The sequence below is a fragment of the Nematostella vectensis genome, chromosome 3 (genome assembly GCF_932526225.1).
Source record: "Nematostella vectensis chromosome 3, jaNemVect1.1, whole genome shotgun sequence".
Classification (NCBI taxonomy): Eukaryota; Metazoa; Cnidaria; class Anthozoa; order Actiniaria; family Edwardsiidae; genus Nematostella; species Nematostella vectensis.
Window position 1 is genome coordinate 6174975 of NC_064036.1, and position 18602 is coordinate 6193576.

At 39.2% G+C, this 18602-nt stretch overlaps 3 protein-coding genes and 1 long non-coding RNA gene across 5 annotated transcripts in view; 1 reads left to right on the forward strand and 3 right to left on the reverse strand.

Moving 5' to 3' along the window:
• Positions 1 to 6946, reverse strand: part of LOC5502964 — a 33237-nt gene extending 26291 nt beyond the window's left edge. Inside the window, exon 1 of the mRNA XM_032371273.2 lies at positions 6757 to 6946. The gene's annotated coding sequence lies outside the window, so the exon portion shown is untranslated. The remainder of the gene's footprint in view (positions 1 to 6756) is intronic.
• A 527-nt stretch (positions 6947 to 7473) lies between these two features.
• On the reverse strand, positions 7474 to 11768 carry LOC5502960 (PHD finger protein 13). 2 transcript variants are annotated; one of them, XM_032371284.2, is made up of 7 exons: positions 11408 to 11768; positions 10761 to 10840; positions 10002 to 10036; positions 9764 to 9850; positions 9370 to 9520; positions 9165 to 9215; positions 7474 to 8121 (listed from the first exon to the last, which is right to left on the reverse strand). In XM_032371284.2, the coding sequence occupies exons 3-7, from the start codon at positions 10005 to 10007 to the stop codon at positions 7943 to 7945; spliced, it is 474 nt and encodes a 157-aa protein (XP_032227175.1). In that variant the 5' UTR covers positions 10008 to 10036; positions 10761 to 10840; positions 11408 to 11768; the 3' UTR covers positions 7474 to 7942. The 2 variants fall into 2 exon arrangements, with proteins under 2 accessions (XP_032227175.1, XP_001624091.2); XM_001624041.3 differs by lacking the exons at positions 10761 to 10840; positions 11408 to 11768 and adding an exon at positions 10204 to 10722.
• Positions 11769 to 12276: 508 nt separating this feature from the next.
• On the reverse strand, positions 12277 to 18565 carry LOC5502954 (nucleoporin NUP35). The gene is made up of 10 exons (XM_032371276.2): positions 18436 to 18565; positions 18233 to 18348; positions 16575 to 16720; positions 14971 to 15112; positions 14454 to 14605; positions 14320 to 14373; positions 13648 to 13717; positions 13509 to 13568; positions 13210 to 13425; positions 12277 to 12793 (listed from the first exon to the last, which is right to left on the reverse strand). The coding sequence occupies exons 1-10, from the start codon at positions 18446 to 18448 to the stop codon at positions 12713 to 12715; spliced, it is 1050 nt and encodes a 349-aa protein (XP_032227167.2). The 5' UTR covers positions 18449 to 18565; the 3' UTR covers positions 12277 to 12712.
• On the forward strand, positions 12775 to 13366 carry LOC116610400. The gene is made up of 2 exons (XR_004293354.2): positions 12775 to 12890; positions 13092 to 13366. It is a non-coding gene; the product is annotated as an uncharacterized LOC116610400 (long non-coding RNA).
• Positions 18566 to 18602: the final 37 nt, after the last annotated feature.

An 18602-nucleotide genomic window follows, 5' to 3' on the forward strand; every position in this document is an offset into this window, starting at 1 on the left:
TTACTACTTTACATATCAAGCCTCACTTTCAGCATCCCAAAAATTCTAAATAGCCTCATTAACACCAGTCAATGATGATAAGCATTGTGCAATTCAATTATTACAAAAAAAAGTTTTGAGAGATATAAAAGACTCATTTCAGATGGCATGTCATCTCAAATTTTCAGTTATTACCCCGAAGGATATGGGCATTTGATTAAAATTTGTATCCCGAGAAGGTGGGGACTTTAATTACATTTGTTCAGGGTTAAAGTCTAATCTCCCACCCTTTCCCTGGACAATAGAGGTGGGGGTTTCAAACGACTAGTGAATTAGATTTGTATTAAACAAAATATTTAAAAGTGCTTGATGATTGAAACTCTGAAGAGTGAAACTAGAGAACATTCTTCGTGGCTAAATTGAAATCCATCTTCCATTGATTCCATTAGGTACTTTCACCTTTTAATAGGAAGCCTTAAAACATGTGTTCCCACCCCACACAACCCTAAACCAGCCTACAGGTTTTACGCACTTGTATAAATGGAAAACTTCTTTACAAACTTGTAGAAATGGAACCTTTTTAAAGCATTTAAAAACCATTAATCCGGCGGCAAAATTATTTACTGTATTTCCCTATGGTGAAAAGGAGTTGGGCGGTTGATATATCATCCTTTAGCAGGCGCGTAAACAGGAGGGCAAAAAGTGGGTCATTTGTTATTAAAGGAATCTTCAAATACTTCCCTTTTTCCAAATGATATCTATGACTGCCCTCCTCTTCAGCCAATCCTGGCTGAATTGGAAACCAATTGTTTTGTTTTTATGGATGTATTTGGAGTAACTCCTGTGAGTTAGAGAAGAAATTAAATTGAAAATTGTTTAGATATCAGCACCGGTAGCCCAAGCTCTTTATTTGTCCCTATTGATATTTACGGTAAACATAGGGCAAAAAAATTAGTGAAAAAAAAAACTTGTTAAAAAGATGTGTGTAGTCTAGTTTTGTGTTTATGCTTTTTTTGCGTGTTCTCTGGCCGTATTGAAGTGCCCCGTTTTTCGCGGGGATGAGGCAATTTTGACGGTTGCCAAATTCATTGTAAGCAAGCATATTACGATAAAAAGACTAATATTTTGCCGGATTCCTCTGCAAATCTTGTGTTGCTGAGGTTTGGGCTGGTTAGACTCCAACTATCTGTGATGATGTCGCTGTTATTTGAGAGCAATTAAGAGGGAGTGTGTTTTTGAGGACAGAATGTGAGGTATGCACAAATTTACTTGCCTACCTTTCACTTCGTTCTGGAAAGAGTTCAAATCGTGAATCTTGAAAAAACACCAAAGGCGCTTTAATACGGCTGGAGAACACGCAAAAGGTAAACACCTTTAATCTTTCAATAATATAATTGCATTTAGCTTAGGCTAATGTTGCAATGGAGTGGCCAGGTAAAGGCCTGCCTTAAAGGCCGTGAGATCTTAGACCTTGACTACTGTGTCTGTTAGACTATTCCACATAGGGGTGCTTCGGGTAAAAAATGAATATTTGTATGCGTTTACTCTGCTAGGTAGCTGCCTATATTTAAGATGGTGTCCCCTGGTTCTTAAGGAGCCAAGTGTGATCTCTACAGGAAATTGAGTATTCACAAGTTGGTGTTGGATTTTGTAGAAAAGTTCCAAACTTTTTTGTCCCGACGATCTTTTAAGGACTGCCAACCGAGGTCAGCCATCATTTTGCTGACGCTGCTGGTCTGATGGTAATCATGCTTTATAAAGCGGGCAGCGCGGCGTTGGATTGATTCGATGGAGTTAATTTCTTTAGATGTGTAGGGGGACCATGCGGTTGTATTAAATTTCGTTAGGGGGCGCACAAGGGAGAGGTATTTACAGTGCTCCTTGATGGCCCTGCTACAAGATGACAAGTTTCGTTGGAGCACACCTAACACCCTGTTAGGCTTTCTCTTGACTTCATCGCACTGCATGTGCCAGTTTAGTGTGCTCGTCATTATAACACCCAGGTATTTCTGGAAGCCAACACCCTCTAAGGGGACGTTGTACAGGAATAGGGACACCGAAGGAGACCTCTTTAGTGTTATTGTCATCTTCATACATTTTTTGGGCGCAAAAGACATCTGCCAAAATTCAGCCCAAGCTTCTAAACACGAGAGATCATGTTGCAGATTGAGTTGGTCGTTTTCAGAATTTACATTGCGATAAAGTAAGCAGTCATCCGCAAACAACTTTATGTTTGAGGAGATAGTGTTCGGCAGGTCAGTTATAAACAGCAAAAAAAGGAGCACGGTATCCTGGCGCACACCGGAGATGACAGGTGACCAGTCTGAGGAAGTCCCGTTTAGGACAACACGCTGTCTTTTCTCAGTGAGGAAGCACCTAAACCAATGTAATTTTCCACGAAAACCGTAATGGTGGGCTTTCAAGAGAAATCGCTCGTGGGGTACCCAGTCGAAAGCCTTCGCAAAGTCTACGAATATAACGTCTACCTAACCATGATTGTTATCGTTGCAAGAAGCCGTGCTGATGAGGGCTTATGATAGAGTTAAAGGCCAGGTGATGGGACATATGACTACACACAACATGTTCCATGACCTTGTTAACGACACCGGCCTATAATTGGTGGGATCCGAACGAAGGCCCTTCTTAAAGATAGCTGATATATTTGCTTCTTTCCATGCTGATGGGATATACCCAATGCCGTAAGACTGCTGGAAAAAAACTTGCAAAGACTGGGCCGATTTCCACTGCTGCTTCCCGTGAGATTTTAGCTGAAATGAGGTCAGGACCACAGGCCTTATCAGGTCTTATGGTCAGCAGCTGTTTTTTGATGTCAGTTAGTGGTGAATCTGGTCTCGGCAGCATCACTGCAAGGGGTTGCTGGAAGATGAGGAATTTTGTCCAGCTCAGTGGTAAAAACACTTGCAAAGTGATTTCGCTATGCTTCTCCTTTGATGGTGTCAGAAGTGCAGACTTTACCATCTGATAGCAAGGTGGTTATACCACTGGAGTCCGTCCTAAATAGCTTGAGGTAAGACCATGCGCGCTTGGTGTTACTGTAGGCTTGGAGGCCGTTCGATGGATCAGAGGCTAGGCCTCCCATTACCTCTTGGACGTATTTGTCATGCGCAGCACGGAGACGCTTGGAGGTGACATTACGAATGGTGTCTGTAGTTGTTTAGATGGTGTACTTTTCTTGTGCGCCTGGCTTTTTTGCGAGCTCTATCTCTCTTGTTCATTGAGCGCTTGATTGACGGGCTGACCCAAGCAAGGTGACGTCTCTCTTAAGACATTTTATGAGGGACGAATTTGTCGGTTGTTTTTAAAATGCTTTTGGCTATCGTTGCCCAATCTTCCTCGATGGTGTTCTCCAAGGGGCACGATGCCAGGTAAGATGTTGCAAAGGACACAAGAGCAGCCCGAAGTCCAGCGATATCGCCCTTGTGCCATTGGTAAATTTTATGAGGGCGCTTGGGAGTGTACCTAGGTGTGAGGTCAACCTCAAACAGGACAGTGTCATAATAACTAATGCCTGTTGTAACAAGGCATGCACTGATAATATTTGGCAGTGAAAAGAATGAGTCAAGTGCCCGATCAAGGTGAGTTGGCCATCTCACAGGCTGTATCAGTCCGAACCTATCGACAAGATCGAGAAAGGTGCGATCACAAATGTGCACGGGCAGTTCTTGGTGTAGACAATGGTTTGGCCAGTCAATACCACCGCAATTGAAATCCCCACAAGAGGATCAATTGGGGGAACTTGGATTGGTTATACAATCTGCTGAGGTAATCGTCAAACAGTTCAAGCGGCTTAGGGTTAACTGATGACGGGTTTTAAAAGCTTCAATGAATAAGCAAAACGATACATTATGAGCATTAAAACTCGCTCGTCTTATCCAGCCGTTTTCACATAACAAACCTCCCATTCGCACAACAAAATTGTCCTTTGCGCTTTGCTTTGAAAATAAACTTTTGGGTCTCTCTATCATAAAGGCAGGGCAATAAATATTTCTTAAAAAAAAAACGAAAGAGACCAGCCGTATTATAAACTGTATTTGAACTCATTAATTGTCTAGTTCTAATAATGCATCTGTAAATAACATCATGTTTTTCAGGTACAACTACAACTTAGTCTATGTATATGTAGTTATTTTTTAAATATAAGTTAAGTCCATGGGAAATAATTATATTAATTAAAATTTGGGGTACTTGGTACAAGTTGATTGAGACTCCCTCTGCTGCTAAATGAGCGGCTTCTATAGCCATTAGCTGGGCAAGGTTTTGAAAAAGAAACAGAAACACTCTCAGACCCTGGCCTATCCAAGAGGGCATATGTGGTCCATCCCACTAATATACCTGAACTTTACCTGCTGTAGAGCAAGCCATCTCATGCTTTTAGATGCACTGCAGATCACCCACATTGTGCTTAGTATCCAAATACAGATATGTATCAATGTTGATAAAGTATTTTTATTTTGCATTCTTTACATGATTTTGATCAGATGTTTAAAGACTATGAGCTTATGAGATGATATTCTATACTATTCATTTGTGGCCTCCTTGATGGTTTTAGAGTTGTTCGGCAGCCAGAAGGACTTTTACACATTAATTCTTACGCATATCACTATATGAAGTACTGCTTTTGAGGATGTTTAGGGGCTCATGTTCGTATGGAAGAGTAAAAGTTGAGTCGAAGTCGAAACGGCCATTTTGTCTTTTTTGGTTGGTCAGCTCGTTTAGGCGCGAAATTTGAAACGCGTTGGAAAGACTTTTGGGTGATGTGTGATTAAATAAGCTGTATGTATTGATTGTTTTACACATTAAATTATATTTTATGCCCATTTAAACGATATTCTTTGAGTTTTAGTTAGTGTTTTAGCGAAAAGTTACGCTCCCCCATTTCTTGCTTCTGACCCACCATTTGGAATTTTAAAAAAGACGCCATTTTTTTAAACCTCGTGTTTAACACATTGACCCCTCAACCGGCCTGTACTGGCTTTGGGAAGTACCCACAACCCCAAAAAATCAAAAAAAGGAAAATAAGCACAACAAGATGAAGATACTCAGGCATCAGTCTAAGGGATAATTCGTCTTGAAGATATGCATCAATTCAAGGTGTTGGCAACTACTCTTAAGCCAAATAATAACACAGGTTCTTTGACAAATTTCAAATCAACAAGGAAAGAAAAGCAGAATCCCCCCTCTCAATAAAACGCTCAAAATACCACACAAGGGAGAGAGATCAGCAAACACAGCTTAAGACACAAATAGATACCTTTATTCTGGTCCTCCAGGTACATTTCCTTGGCCTCAAAACAGTGTCCACTCCTTGAAGGCTTGTTAAACCACTTAGATGCCTTTCGGATTGCAAAGCATTCTGGGAGATCCAAGGAAAAATTCACGAGGGGAGGGCCAGTTAACACTCATCTCCCCAAAGTCAGATGTTTTTTTATGAGTCTTTTCACCCCGAAGCCAAACAAATCAATTCCAGCTCATACAGACCCAGAAAAGCAGTGTAAACAATTTTGGAATCAATTTGGTTTCAGAAAAGACAGCATTTAGGAGAGCTGTGGTTAGAAAATTATTTTCTCATCCAGGCAAAGCCAAACAAGAAAAAATCATCATGAATCCACCTTTGCTTGCAAATATCCATAAGCAAAGCACTCAATTATGCCCCAATAGACTTCATGATGTCCTGAGACACTCTTCTAATATGCTCATAGCTGTATTTTTGATGAAAAATACAAGCAACCATCAACTTGTGCTCGCTTTAGCACAACGACGAGGGATTTAAAGTGGGGACCGCAAAGCACTGTTGATAAGCTTGAATACCACTGACTATGGGCAGCTGTGTTTGACTTTGACAGGCTGTCAATGGGTTAAAAGAAATGTTGGGTTAAAAGAAATTTATAGAAGCTGAGCCAACCATGAAAGAGCGGGAATACAAAAAAATATACCATTGAGGTAGTGAGCATCCGCTAAGTAGGTTAGTCGTTGGTGTTCTGACGATCTTGAGTACAGTAGCAGCGCGAAAAGTGATACAACGAACGGACCATAAAATTTCATGGCCGCCATGTTGTAGCACCGCTGATCCATCTGTAGATAAACACAACACTTGACTACACACAGGGAGACCACTCAACTCAGCACATTGTTTATTTAGCATGTGCTTTGGATTTCCTTTATGAATATCAATTAGGTCACGAAGTTCTTAATAAACCTCCTTCCAAATACATATGTCTTACTCTTTATTGCATCCATTCATGTTTGGAACACTTATTTTATACCCCTGCCTCGAATTTTTTCAGAATTATTCGGATTTTGCAAAAACCCGATTTCAAGCCTAAAGGCTTATCAGACAAGGGTGGAAAATTATTTCCAAACTCCGTCACACCTTTGCTGAATTTATTTGTATTTAAATAAAATCAAAACAAAAAAAAAATTCTCCACATAAATCGCTAGAGTGATGATGGAGCTAACATCCGATGGCAATTGCTGCCATTATAAGGCACAGGCGAACGATCAATTGCGATTTAAAATTACACCTAAGCTTAAAATCTGTCATGGAAACATGTCTGACCACGACATCTCGGCGAAAAATTCGCCAAAAAAAAAAAACATCCAGAGGGGGCAGGAGTTTGTTTGCGTTCAATACAAAGAGTGGTCGGGTGGGTATAGAATTATAGTATTCTGAGCACGCAAATATGACCCACCCGGCTCTTTGTATCGAATGCAAAGAAACTCCTAAAGTAAAAAAGTGAGCTCAAGTAGTGAGCTTACCGGTTTTTCTACAGTAGTCGGAGCAGTGAATCACAACAGCGATTGTTCTCCCTCTCGCTCAAACGGAGGCAGATTATCCGAAACATTCTGCCTTTCTTCTTTTTCTGCTGATTTTTATATAATAGAGATCCTTTTACTGGTTTTCGACGTTAAGAACTCCTCAAAAGTTCGACGGATCGTTCGCATCTCTCTAAAGTATTAGTCCGCCATTTCGAAAATGGCGGGAAACCACAGGTATCCAAAGATTCGCCCCATACCCTAACCAACAGAAAAGGTAAGGGGTACCTCCCACTCCATTTACTTCGCTGTCACGCTCACTCACCTCGATTGCTCACGTTACGGGGCGGGCCGTATATTGACCTATGACTGATGGATTAGCCGACTACCAATAAAAGGCAAAAGTAGCACTGGGCAATTTTTAGGGCAGATTATACTCGCACGAGACCTGATTGCGCGGAATCTGGGCGAAAAACAAAGCAATAACCTTCTAGAACAGAAAATCAAACGTCAAAAACACGCCGGCCATGTAGTATGTGAGTTAAGTTTCAGAAATAATGGCTCATAAATTTCGCGATTCAATTGAATGGGAGGGAGCTAAATTTAGTCTAAAAACGTTATTAGACGTAACAATATCACGGATAGTGTTTTACAGGCGAGCTGAATACCTTTGTCCATGCAATCTTTGGACGTTTGTACCTTAATATAACAAGACTATAATTTCAACGATTGGTGTTTTATTTGTATTACTTTTTGGCTTTTATACAAACGTGAATGTCCGTCCCCGTGTCTCGCGGACAGCATTGTCTTTGTTACGAGTCTGTTTTACTGTACAGATCTATTATAAAATATATATATATATATTCTTGGTATTTTACTCTTTTGTACATGATGTCGTGGACATACATAAGAAGTCCATGACCACGGCCATTAATAAGACGGTCAACACACAAACCATAACTAGGCTAGAGACATAATCTAAAACAGCTCGATTCACTCGAGTACAAACTAACAACGTGGCGCTAAACCACGAATATAACAAGAAATGATTTGAATTAAATACAAAATTTACATTTGACATCAGCCAAAGATTTACAACGGTTTCCGCTGAATAACGGTAGCATCAACACGTCATATTTTAAAAATCTTGGACTAGCTAGTCACCGTCATTGCGAAGTATACGCTCTTGTCATAGGTCCGTGCCGCGAGTCTTAGATTGAGTCCGTACGCGATTTGATCTTCGAATTGTGTGCTTTGCGTCTCTGCACTTCTGGCAAATGAAAGTGTCTGGAACGTTAGATCTACGGATTTTCGCACATGATAAGTGAATCCACGTTAAGCATTCGGAACATTCGATCATGGGGCGGCCTGGAAGAAGAAACAAGCAATACGTAGTTGAAAGACAGAAATATTAACAAGACGAGTGGTAATGGAGTTTTGGTAAACATGTACAATCAGCTCTGAATTCATTATCGGTCCCTCAGTGGAACACCATAACAAAATAATGATTACTTGGGGGGAATGTATTCTTATTGATATTCCTTCAGTTCTGCGATAATTTGCACTCAAGCCATACGTGTATGGCTATACAAGCACTTTAATAGCAAGTACATTAAAGATGTCGAAAGAACGCGGGGGAAATTATGAAAAAACTCCGATTGACTGAACAACTGCACTGCATACAACTAAGTCCAGAATCTCTCAAGGAAATGACCGGCCAAACATAAATGGACTGAACGATAGCTAGAGTTAACAATAAGAAAGCGATGTCATTTTTGTGTCACACATATCTTACAGTAACCCATACAGAGGCATACAGGTAAAATACGAACGAAACATTGGAAGTCGTGATTAGGTTATTTTCCTTCCAGGGATCTAGGAAGGTACGTTCAAAATAAACTGAAATAACGGACAATAAGTTCGAAAGCTGTTTTTGTTTAAAACCGAACGTAGTATTCGACCTCAAAACGTGTAGATGTATACTTAAAGCAAGTAAAGATCAGCGTATAAATATCAAACTCATCACGGTCAATCTAAAAGTTTTACGATCGTATAACTCTAGGAAACATAGATAAATTAAAATAAAAACTAACAGCATATAACTACTTGTTCTGATGGGTCAAAATAATTGAAACAAAGCTAAATTGAGCTTGAGCCGACTCGCCCAATATGTGATTCCACTTCTCTCTGTCTCATGGTATGAAACCAGCAATGTCAAACGAACCACGGTGAAAAAAGTATGTGATCGCTAAAAGGTGAAGCGAAGTAATGAATTAACGGTATCATTTCTAGGTTGCATGGCCGAGAAAGCGTTAAGCAGAGTTTTCGTAGAGACTTTCCATATATAATAATAACTACGATCGGGTGCCTTTCCTTCGCACACTCACACAAGACGTCACTTGTAAACGTACCTGCGAATGGTTTACAGCAATAACATGTTATTTTATCCCAAGATTCGTCTCCTGGAACAGAGGGAAAAGCATAGAGATAAGTTTTCTGTAAAGGCAGTCACCAATCGTAAATTCAAACTGGGTTTTAACTGCGTAATCACAGTTGGCCGCTCACTGAACATGCGACAAAAGGACTTGGTCCACAAGAAAGCATTTCGTGTTGTACCAGATTCGTATTCTTCGTCCACATCGTCTAACAGTCGTTCATCGTGATCCCCGTGACTAGAAGTTGGCGAAGAAGCAGTTTCACTGTATGCCGAGTCTGTACTCGACGAAACGCTGTCTTCCGAATTCGGACTCTTCTGGCGTTTGATTTCCTAACGAAGCAAAACGGAGCAACGACGTGAGACTTCATACAACTCGAGACGGTACAAGGGAATGTCGCACAGGAATCAACTAAAATCATTGACAACATATGGTTGTGTTTATTACATAGGTATTTCATAAAAGACTTAAAAAGAACTAGTTCAGTTAAGCAAAGAAAACTGTGTCTTGGAGTCGCAAGGAAGCGAACGATCCTTCGTACAATTTCACTGCGATTTTCAAAAAGGCTTTTATACCTCTTGTCTGGCTTCGTAGGCTAGAATTAGACTACAGAATGTGTTAAAGTCCTCCAGAGTCCGTTTCTTCTTTGGCATGGAGTAGAACTGCAATAGTAAGTTTGGAAATTCAAGAATTTGCAAAGAAAACATAGTTTGTAATCGGGCTACGACCAACACAATGCATACAAACTTGCCGCTTTACAACGGAACAAACCGACTCAACATACGCGAAAATCGTGCAACGAGAAAAACTTACCTCCATATTCCCTCGAAAAGACTGCTTTCGCGAGTCTGTTGAAACAAGGAAGAAGCGAAAATGAATTTTTGAATGGCAGAAAACAGCATAAATAGAGTGTCCCTCACAACATCAACAACACGAGACGAGGGTTCGATTCCGAGACGAGCACACAAACTCACTGCATGCTCTCTGGCTTTTCAACAAAAAACGGATTTTTTACCCTTAGTGGCGACTGTCGTCATTGGCAATGTCTTGGACTAAAAACTGGCTTGAAATCTTTCAAAACGACTGAGCATGCAGGGTAATAAAAAGCCCAGATAAACACAGAAAGCTTTCGGCTAGCGTTGATCACCCTTCTTACGTTCCCTACAGAACACGACCCATCGGTCCTCGCGGCCCGGGCCACACGTGACGTCACAATCACTTTCGCGAAATCTCGCCTGTTATGATTGGGTAAAACACCATTAAATTGGCACGTGACTGGTTCCCCCGATCAACGTGTCACTCATGATTTCTATTTCATTGATTCTTGCCGATAACGGAGTTTCAGAACGTTACAAATCACCGTAAATTCTTTATTCAACACACAGAATTAAGGCGATTACACACGGATTTTATTCTCCAAAAATTATCTGCGATTTAGGAAAATCAACTAAACGTATACGGACAGTATCCGATAAAAAATTCCTTACAGTTAATTAGAAAATATATTAGTGATAAATGCCTTTTCCTTTAGAAAAGATAAGTATATCTTTACCGTGTAATACATGTACCTACCGAGTGGCGAATAATCCCTTCATTTTGTTGGTGTATTTGGATTAGAAACACTCAATGAACTGGCGGCAGGACGGGGGATTCTATAATGAGATATTACCATAGAAACGTGGACGTCAGAGAAGAAGAATTCATAATCAACATTATCTCATTTTAGTGCAAATGGCAACAATCCCGATTATAATTCAACAGTTAGCCAGGTCATGGTTGAAATCCACGAGTCTCATACATATGAGGTTATATATTTGTAACATGGTTCCCATTTTGCAAATAGAGTACATTCCGACTGTGACCCTTAAACCTCAAATGGCTTTATCCCCAAGGGCGGTAGTGTAATGTCAATAATAATTTATTTTAAACTCGATTTCAAAATTGCCACAAATTTATACAAATTAACATCATGCACGAAAAAAAGCAAGTTTTGATAGTGACAATTTCAAAATGAGTGAACGCTTAGTAAAAAGCGGGTGTTTGCGGGTTGGATATAGTAATTATGTATTATGGTACGGTGGGATGCATAATCATGGATGCATGAATGGTTTTCTAATCAATATAAAATAACCAACACACCTCTCAAACAGAAATCACTGGTTTGCAAAACAACAGAAAATAAACTCTTAAATACACTAGTAAGCGCTACTAGGACATACCTTAATAAACTAGGAGCAAATATCAGCTTGAGATAGCTTCCTTGAGCTCATATAACGACAGGATTGCCTATGAGCCACAGGATACACTTGAATGACGTATGGAAGCAAGCGGCTGCCCTGTGTCACCGACATCTTGAATAAAGCACGTCTAAACCGCGAGGCATCGATCTCGAAAATCACATATTCTCTCGAATTAAATTCTTCCAAAACAGAATTTCTGTGGTTTTCGGACATTTTTGGTCTGGATGGCGTTATTTTTAAAATGAATTTCCAATATTAGACGGTCAATATTCAGAGAAAACGAAATGATTTGGATACGGGCTTGATTTTCACACTGACAGCTGCGTCGGCCATCAGGATTATTTGGTTCCGTGCCAAGATTACCAGCAGCTCAGCCAATCAGAGCGCGAGAATCTTATCCTCTACGTGCATTGGGTTCATCCCTTCATTGTTTTGCTTAGAAAATAATTTGCATAAGTGTCCTTCGAATCTATTATTTACATAATTGGAGGAGCTTTTTAAAATACCAACATCTCTTCGTTGTTTATTTGCATGTTTTTCTTTATATATTTTTGTTTTAATCCGGCTTGTTGTTAAAGGGGAAAGTGGAGTTTTTCTCCAGCACGCAGATTTTCCTTTATTGATATGTGCCTTGTGTCAAATAAGCATGTAAGAACAGGAAGCTCGAATTTTTCATGTGAGATTTTCTCTAAGCAAGCGAGTCAACACTGGATTAGGGTAGCTACCTAACGAAAACGTTATTGTAATGCTTGTGTAGCCTGCTTCGAATAAGCAACTTCTAAGGGCAAAAATATTTAATAATAAGCGCCCCTGCCAACAAGCCCCCAACGAAATGACTGAACGCAACATTCTAACCAACCATAATCGTCTTTTTATTAATCCACAAGAGACGCACACTGAACGAGAGTTGCTTTTGTATATTAAAAACATGATAGATATCGATATAAAGATACGATAGTTATTTATTTTATGGATCTGTGGTCTGAACCCTGTAGTAGGCACCCAACAACGACTAAAAAAAATAATAATAATAAATAGGAGCATAGGGAACTCAAAAAGCATTTACGACTTATTTGATAAAAACTATCCTGGTCAATTCATTAACATCTATGTGCACATCATACATTAGCCTGATGGAAGGAACATTGGGAGCCCTGTGGTGCACAAGGGGATAAGAGAAAGTAGGAGAGTCTACCTCATCTCCCTCCCAGCCCCCCCCCCTGAAAGCCATCTGTAATCTATTTGATTATTACAATCATTGAAATATTATTTCAAGCAAATCTGCTACCAGCCAAACATATACTCCATAGCTTTAGATATGACATTGTTGTTCTTTTGTGGTGTCCTACCATCCTGAGGCACAACCTGAAAAACAACCAATGGATTCAGTCAAAGAGACTGACTTTTGATGGACTTATTCGAAGATTGATATTGCTTGGATTTGCTGCTTTGATTTCCAGAGGTAATTGAGCTATCACATACACAAAAAATGGCAAACATTGGCATATTACTAAATGACTTTGTACAAATATTTTCTAGTACCTGGGGTATCAGATTGTAGAGGGTTACCTATTACCTATCTTCTTTGTGCCTTGTGGCACAGAGGCCTCTTTTTTCTGGTGTTGGTAATGGGAAGTTTTTTTTTTTTTTTTTTTTACTGTAGAGGATTTTTAACCTGCAGCCCAACACACAACCTGAAAGACCAGACTGTGCTGCAGCTTTGGCATGATAAAAAAAAAATGTATAGTTAGACTGCAAATCTGCCAATATGTACAACTTACCTGGTGGTTGCTGCTGGCAGCTTGGTAAGCAGCAGTCAAAGGTCGAATAGGAAGCCGAGAGGGTGTGGCAGGTTTTACTGACACATCCATTTTTGATGTTTCCATGTGTCTCATTGTATTTTCCTTCCCACAGTCTTCCATTAAACTTTTCTCTATACACGGCATTACTCCAATCATTATATTGCTGCTATAAACTTTCCCATTTTTACTCAAGGCCTGAAAATTAAAGGAAGATAACTTATACTGCTGCAAGAATACCAAGAAATGATCAGTTTACAATATCTGTACAAACAACAGACCTTTTTAGCTTGAAGTTTGGATTGATACTGTATGTGCATCCAGTTCTTATTCGCAACAACCTAGATTTGAAAATAAAGCAAAAAGATATGAGTTGCATCGAAAATGGAGGAAATGCAATGGTGTCACAAGACCACAAACCTCATGCCGAATAATATTTCCATACTGTGCAAACTGTTGCAGAATATAGGAAGTTGCAGCTGGTGGAAATCTGTGAAGGACAAACAAATTAGTCAGGGCAATCAACTTTCATGGATTTCCTGGTAATCTCATGTTTAAAATGTCTTCGAGTCTAAGTTAAAGGAAAAATACATTATTTTGGTTTGTTTGAATAAAAAATATATATTTCTGCATGTTTTCAAAACTCAAGTGTTGGTTTAAATTGGGGTTTGTAAATCAGAAAAAAAAAGCATGTAACATGCTTCATTGTTTTTTTTTTATCATTTGCACTTCTGGGGAACATTGATATCAGAAGCTCAGACTATGGAATGGATTATGCCTGTCATAAGGATCTTTGCTTGTAGAAAACCAGAATTATTTACATTATGCTGCCCTGTCTGGCCACTTTGTACCTTACTGAAGGCTGGTGACAGACAAAATACATGGCCCAGGCTATAACCCTTTCACCAACAGCAGTGTGTATTGAAATGAGCTCCAGCTCCTGACTGGTTGCAGAGTTTATTTGATAACAAAATACACTTGGCTATGCTTCCTAATTCTTTCTCTTTCTCCTTGGGTACTTAGCTTACAACAATGTTTTCACATTTCTGTATAAAAAAGGGAGGTGACAATAAAGACATAAGGCAGACATACCCGAATACAGTAACCCAGCATTGGGAAAGAACATCATCACTAGAGAGACTCTCCCTGGAAATAATAAATAAACAAATTTCAGAATGAAAAAATGTAAGATTAGAAATGAAATAAAAAAATAAGCAAAAACCCACCCTTGTGTATAAAATGGATCAACTTGTGTTGGAGAGGGCGGTAATGTCATTTTGCTAGGACTAAACACGCTAGTGTCCTGTCTGGAATCTTGGAAGGGTGTTCCTGGACCTGATGCATAACTTGGAAATCTGTTTGGTGTTGCACTCATTATCTATGTACAAAACACAAAGCATACAGTTTAGCAAATCATCTAAAGAGCATGGCAAATCCACACCTTGTGTTCTCAAAATCATTAATTACCAATTTTATAGCCAAAATGTTAGAGAATCTTCAACCAGAATCTGGAGAACAACGTAGGTGCTCAACATTGGCATGAGAGGGGGGGGGGGGGAGCATTTATTTGTGTGGCACACATGATTACCAGCCATGGGATTTTTTGAAGGTGTAGCTTACTCTGTGAATGGGTCAACTAGTTATGGCAAGGATTGCAGATGTTAAGAGGTGACCCACTGATGGGCTTACCAAGATTCCAACAAACATTGATCCTCCTGGATTAAAAAGTTGGCGGCTATTTACCTGAGATCTGTCTCCAGCCCATTGAGACTGGTTACACTGAAAGTTGACAGGTGCAGGAGATGCATGCCTTGTGTCGTATAATCCTTCAACAGGTGGAGCACCTATAGCATCTTTAGGGGTCCTTCCTATTGTGGGTGTTCCTCTACAGAGCCAAGAAAGAAAACACAGGTATTCCTCACAGAGTTTTAAATTCTCTTTGTACCAGAGGAGGGAAAAGCCAGGATCTTTGGCTTCTTCAATGGGAAAGTGATTCCTTGACTTTGTAGATTAACAAGAACATATGTGACCCGGCAAGGGAAAACGTACACTAGAGAAAAAGCATTCAGGCTATGAACAAAAAATATCGTTCGACGGATTATGCAGAACGCTTTTACGATATTCAGAACGATATCAGGTTTCTATGAGAAACTTTCTGATTTTTAGGATCGTTTCTCCGAAGTCAAGATCGTCTGTCTGAAGACAAGATAGTTCTCCCTGTTTTTAAAATCGTTCATCACAATTGTTAACACTCAAAGGTGAGAACGATTTTCCAATTTTCAAGATCGTTCATCCGAAGAAATGATCGGCTTCACGAAAACAAACTTCTTTTCTGTATTTGAAAAACGATTATCAATGCGGGAAAACCCCGAAGGCAAAAACCTTCTTTTGAGAAATACTTGGTTTGTTAATTTTAATTTAGAGCTATTTTTCAGCTTAACCAGTTGTTGTTTTGCAAAGACAAATATTTAAAAGCTGGCTTGCTTTCTTAGATTGCATACGGCTCATAATCGATGATCGTAATATCAAATTAAAGTTTGACATATAGGAGATTCTTTTTAGGAGGTCTTATTGATGTGCGTGTTAAATAGCAAGGGCAAAGCCATCATAGTAAAGTTGTGGTCACCATTAACATTTTGTTTTGAAAAGACAATAAAATATCAACAGCTGACTCGCTTTCTTAATTTACATACGGCTCAAACAAATCAATTGTCAAACTTTAGGGATCGTAACTACCCTAACAGTTCTAATGGCAAAAGAAAGCTGAGATATAGAGGACCCTTTTCAGAGAGGTCTGTTTGATGCGCGACTTTAGTAGCAAGCAAGAACCATCATATTGTTGTAATCACCTTTAACATGTAGTTGTATTGCAAATACAAATAGAGTTGACTCGCTTTCTTAGTTTGCATACTGCAAATATCAAGGACATTCTTCTAAACTTTTTAAAGTTTCTTAAAACAGCATTCTTCGGAATTTCTAGAGATGATCTTCCTATTAAAGAATGTTCGCCCGAGGTTCAAAAGAACGATCTTCCGAAACTACCGAATTTTAGAGAACGATCTTCCGAACTTTAGAGCATTTTTTTCCAATTTGAAGGGAGTTGCCGGGTCACATATATGCACTAATGATGCAGTTTCTTTGTTTGTTTGTTTTCTGCTGTGTTGAATATAATTCAGAGAAACAAAGTTGTGGGTTTTTTTTTACATTTTTGTAAAATTTAATTCCCTTTTCTTGCAGTAAAATAGAGTAAAAATAAGGTACAAACATGTTTGATTATCTAACAATTCAGCAAGTACATACAGTACATGCATAAGGGTAAGTAAGGCAAATAAAAAGAATCATTATACCTGGTAGTGTTTTGTTGGAGTTTCTCTGTCAGAATAAGTTGCTTGTGAGGACTCGAAAAACCAGAGCTTGCCCCAGAAGATGCTGGAGTATTTCGGATAGCAGGAGAGCTATGCTGCAATGGTGTTGACCAATTTCTGCTCATGGGCTATGGGCAAAAATAACCAAAGCATGAAAATTTAGGTAAAGAAACATCTAAAGTAATCAAATATAGCCTACTCAAAAGCTGAACACTGTCTTATTCTTGAATACATAGCCTAGCATTTTGCCAATGCAGTCATTGGACAGTATTATTTTAGACAAATTAGAAGTTTGAAGAAAAGCAATTGACTCGGGTGTAAACCTAAAACACAAATCTTAAAACAAACAAAAAACTTTAAATGTTGTGATTCCCTGTTTACTTAGCTTCTCAATTATATAACATAAGCATAAGACCTGTCTTCGGGTTTCTGCAACTTAGCCCTAAGGTATCCGCCTCCTGAACAGAACTATTTGCAGGTGTTGTAGCTCTGTCAAGCAATGCGCTGTACCCAGTGCATGACATTACAGAACAACAACGGCTCATACCTGTTTTCTTTGGTATTCTAATTCCCTTTTCCCAACCGATGCCTACCCTAATTCACCCCACTGATCACTGGATGCTTTTTTTCCTGGCCTAAAATAAATACTTCCTCTTTTTGTCTTACTCTCATAGACAATTACTGGAATCCCAAATAGAAGTCCTGGGTTGCCCAATCAATAAATCTGGTGTTTCATAAAGTTTGATTATAGAGGATAACCTTCAATTGCTTTTTTTTAATCAATTGTGGTTAATTTAACGATTTTCATTTATTGGTTTGCATTTTCTTGTGCCTTGATAAATTATCAATTTACTAATTATATTGACAGATATCAAGTCAGTTGAGGGGAAGGGTGGGGGATTAGACTATGACCCTGTACAAAACAAAGACAAGCCCCCAACCCCTTCGGGACAAAACTGCAGTCAAATGACCCTCAGGATGCAAACTATAGGCAACTACCTGACAAATAAGTCATCTCAAATAAGCCTTTATCTTTCAAAGCCAGCACACTTCAGCAAGTACATTTGTACTAATAACTATGAAGATAACAGTTACCAAATAATGGAAAATAAATTATCTTCATCACACTTCTCCTAAACCATGGGGGTGGGGGTTTGAAATGACTAGCGCATAATTTTCAATCATTGATTTCCATTGATAGAGCTTAGAATAAAACAATACAAAAATCCAAGTGACTTCTTCATGATCTTGCTGGTAATTTCAAACGGTTTGACTGAAACTGAGGCTCTTATATTGTATTTATGCATCCTAAGGCACCAGTCAATGTAAACTCTCACTCTCCCCTACTTGGACAAATGTATCTATGACCAGCGGGTACATTGGAATTTGAAACTGGACCATTGAGCACCCCGGTAGGAATGCCAGCAACTAAGCTGGGGTTTCCTACAATAAGCAATAGTGTCTCACTTTTGTGGCTTAACGGCTTGAAAACCAAATAGTGCAATAAAGGTATGGCATCCATAGATTCTTAAGTACTTATAAATAGAGGAACAAGAAAAGAAAAGTAGAATTACATATGAACTTGAGTTATTGTCATAAGAATAAAATCGCATCATGAAACCGTAATTTAAGTCTCTCACCGATGCGCTTTGAGAATTCCCGCCTAAAAGGTATCCTGGAAGATGGCTTTGGGCAGGACTTGAAGAGGGAGAACAACTCATCGCACGGCCATAACCGAAAGAATGATCGCTAAAGCCTGGAGAAAAAAGCGACAAGTTCCTGTTAGGCAAGACTCTCATGGAAACAGTAACAAGCTGTGGTATCTACAATAACTGTGGCTTACCCTGATCCATCATTATCGGTTACAAATGGCAGGACTAGTTATTCTTTGGCAAAACGTTGGTGAAATCTATGACCTTTAGTATTCGATCAGCCCGGCGAAGTTGAAATGGTAAAATGGCCACATAAACCAATCAAATTCGTAGAATCGAACAATCCCCTACCAAATAT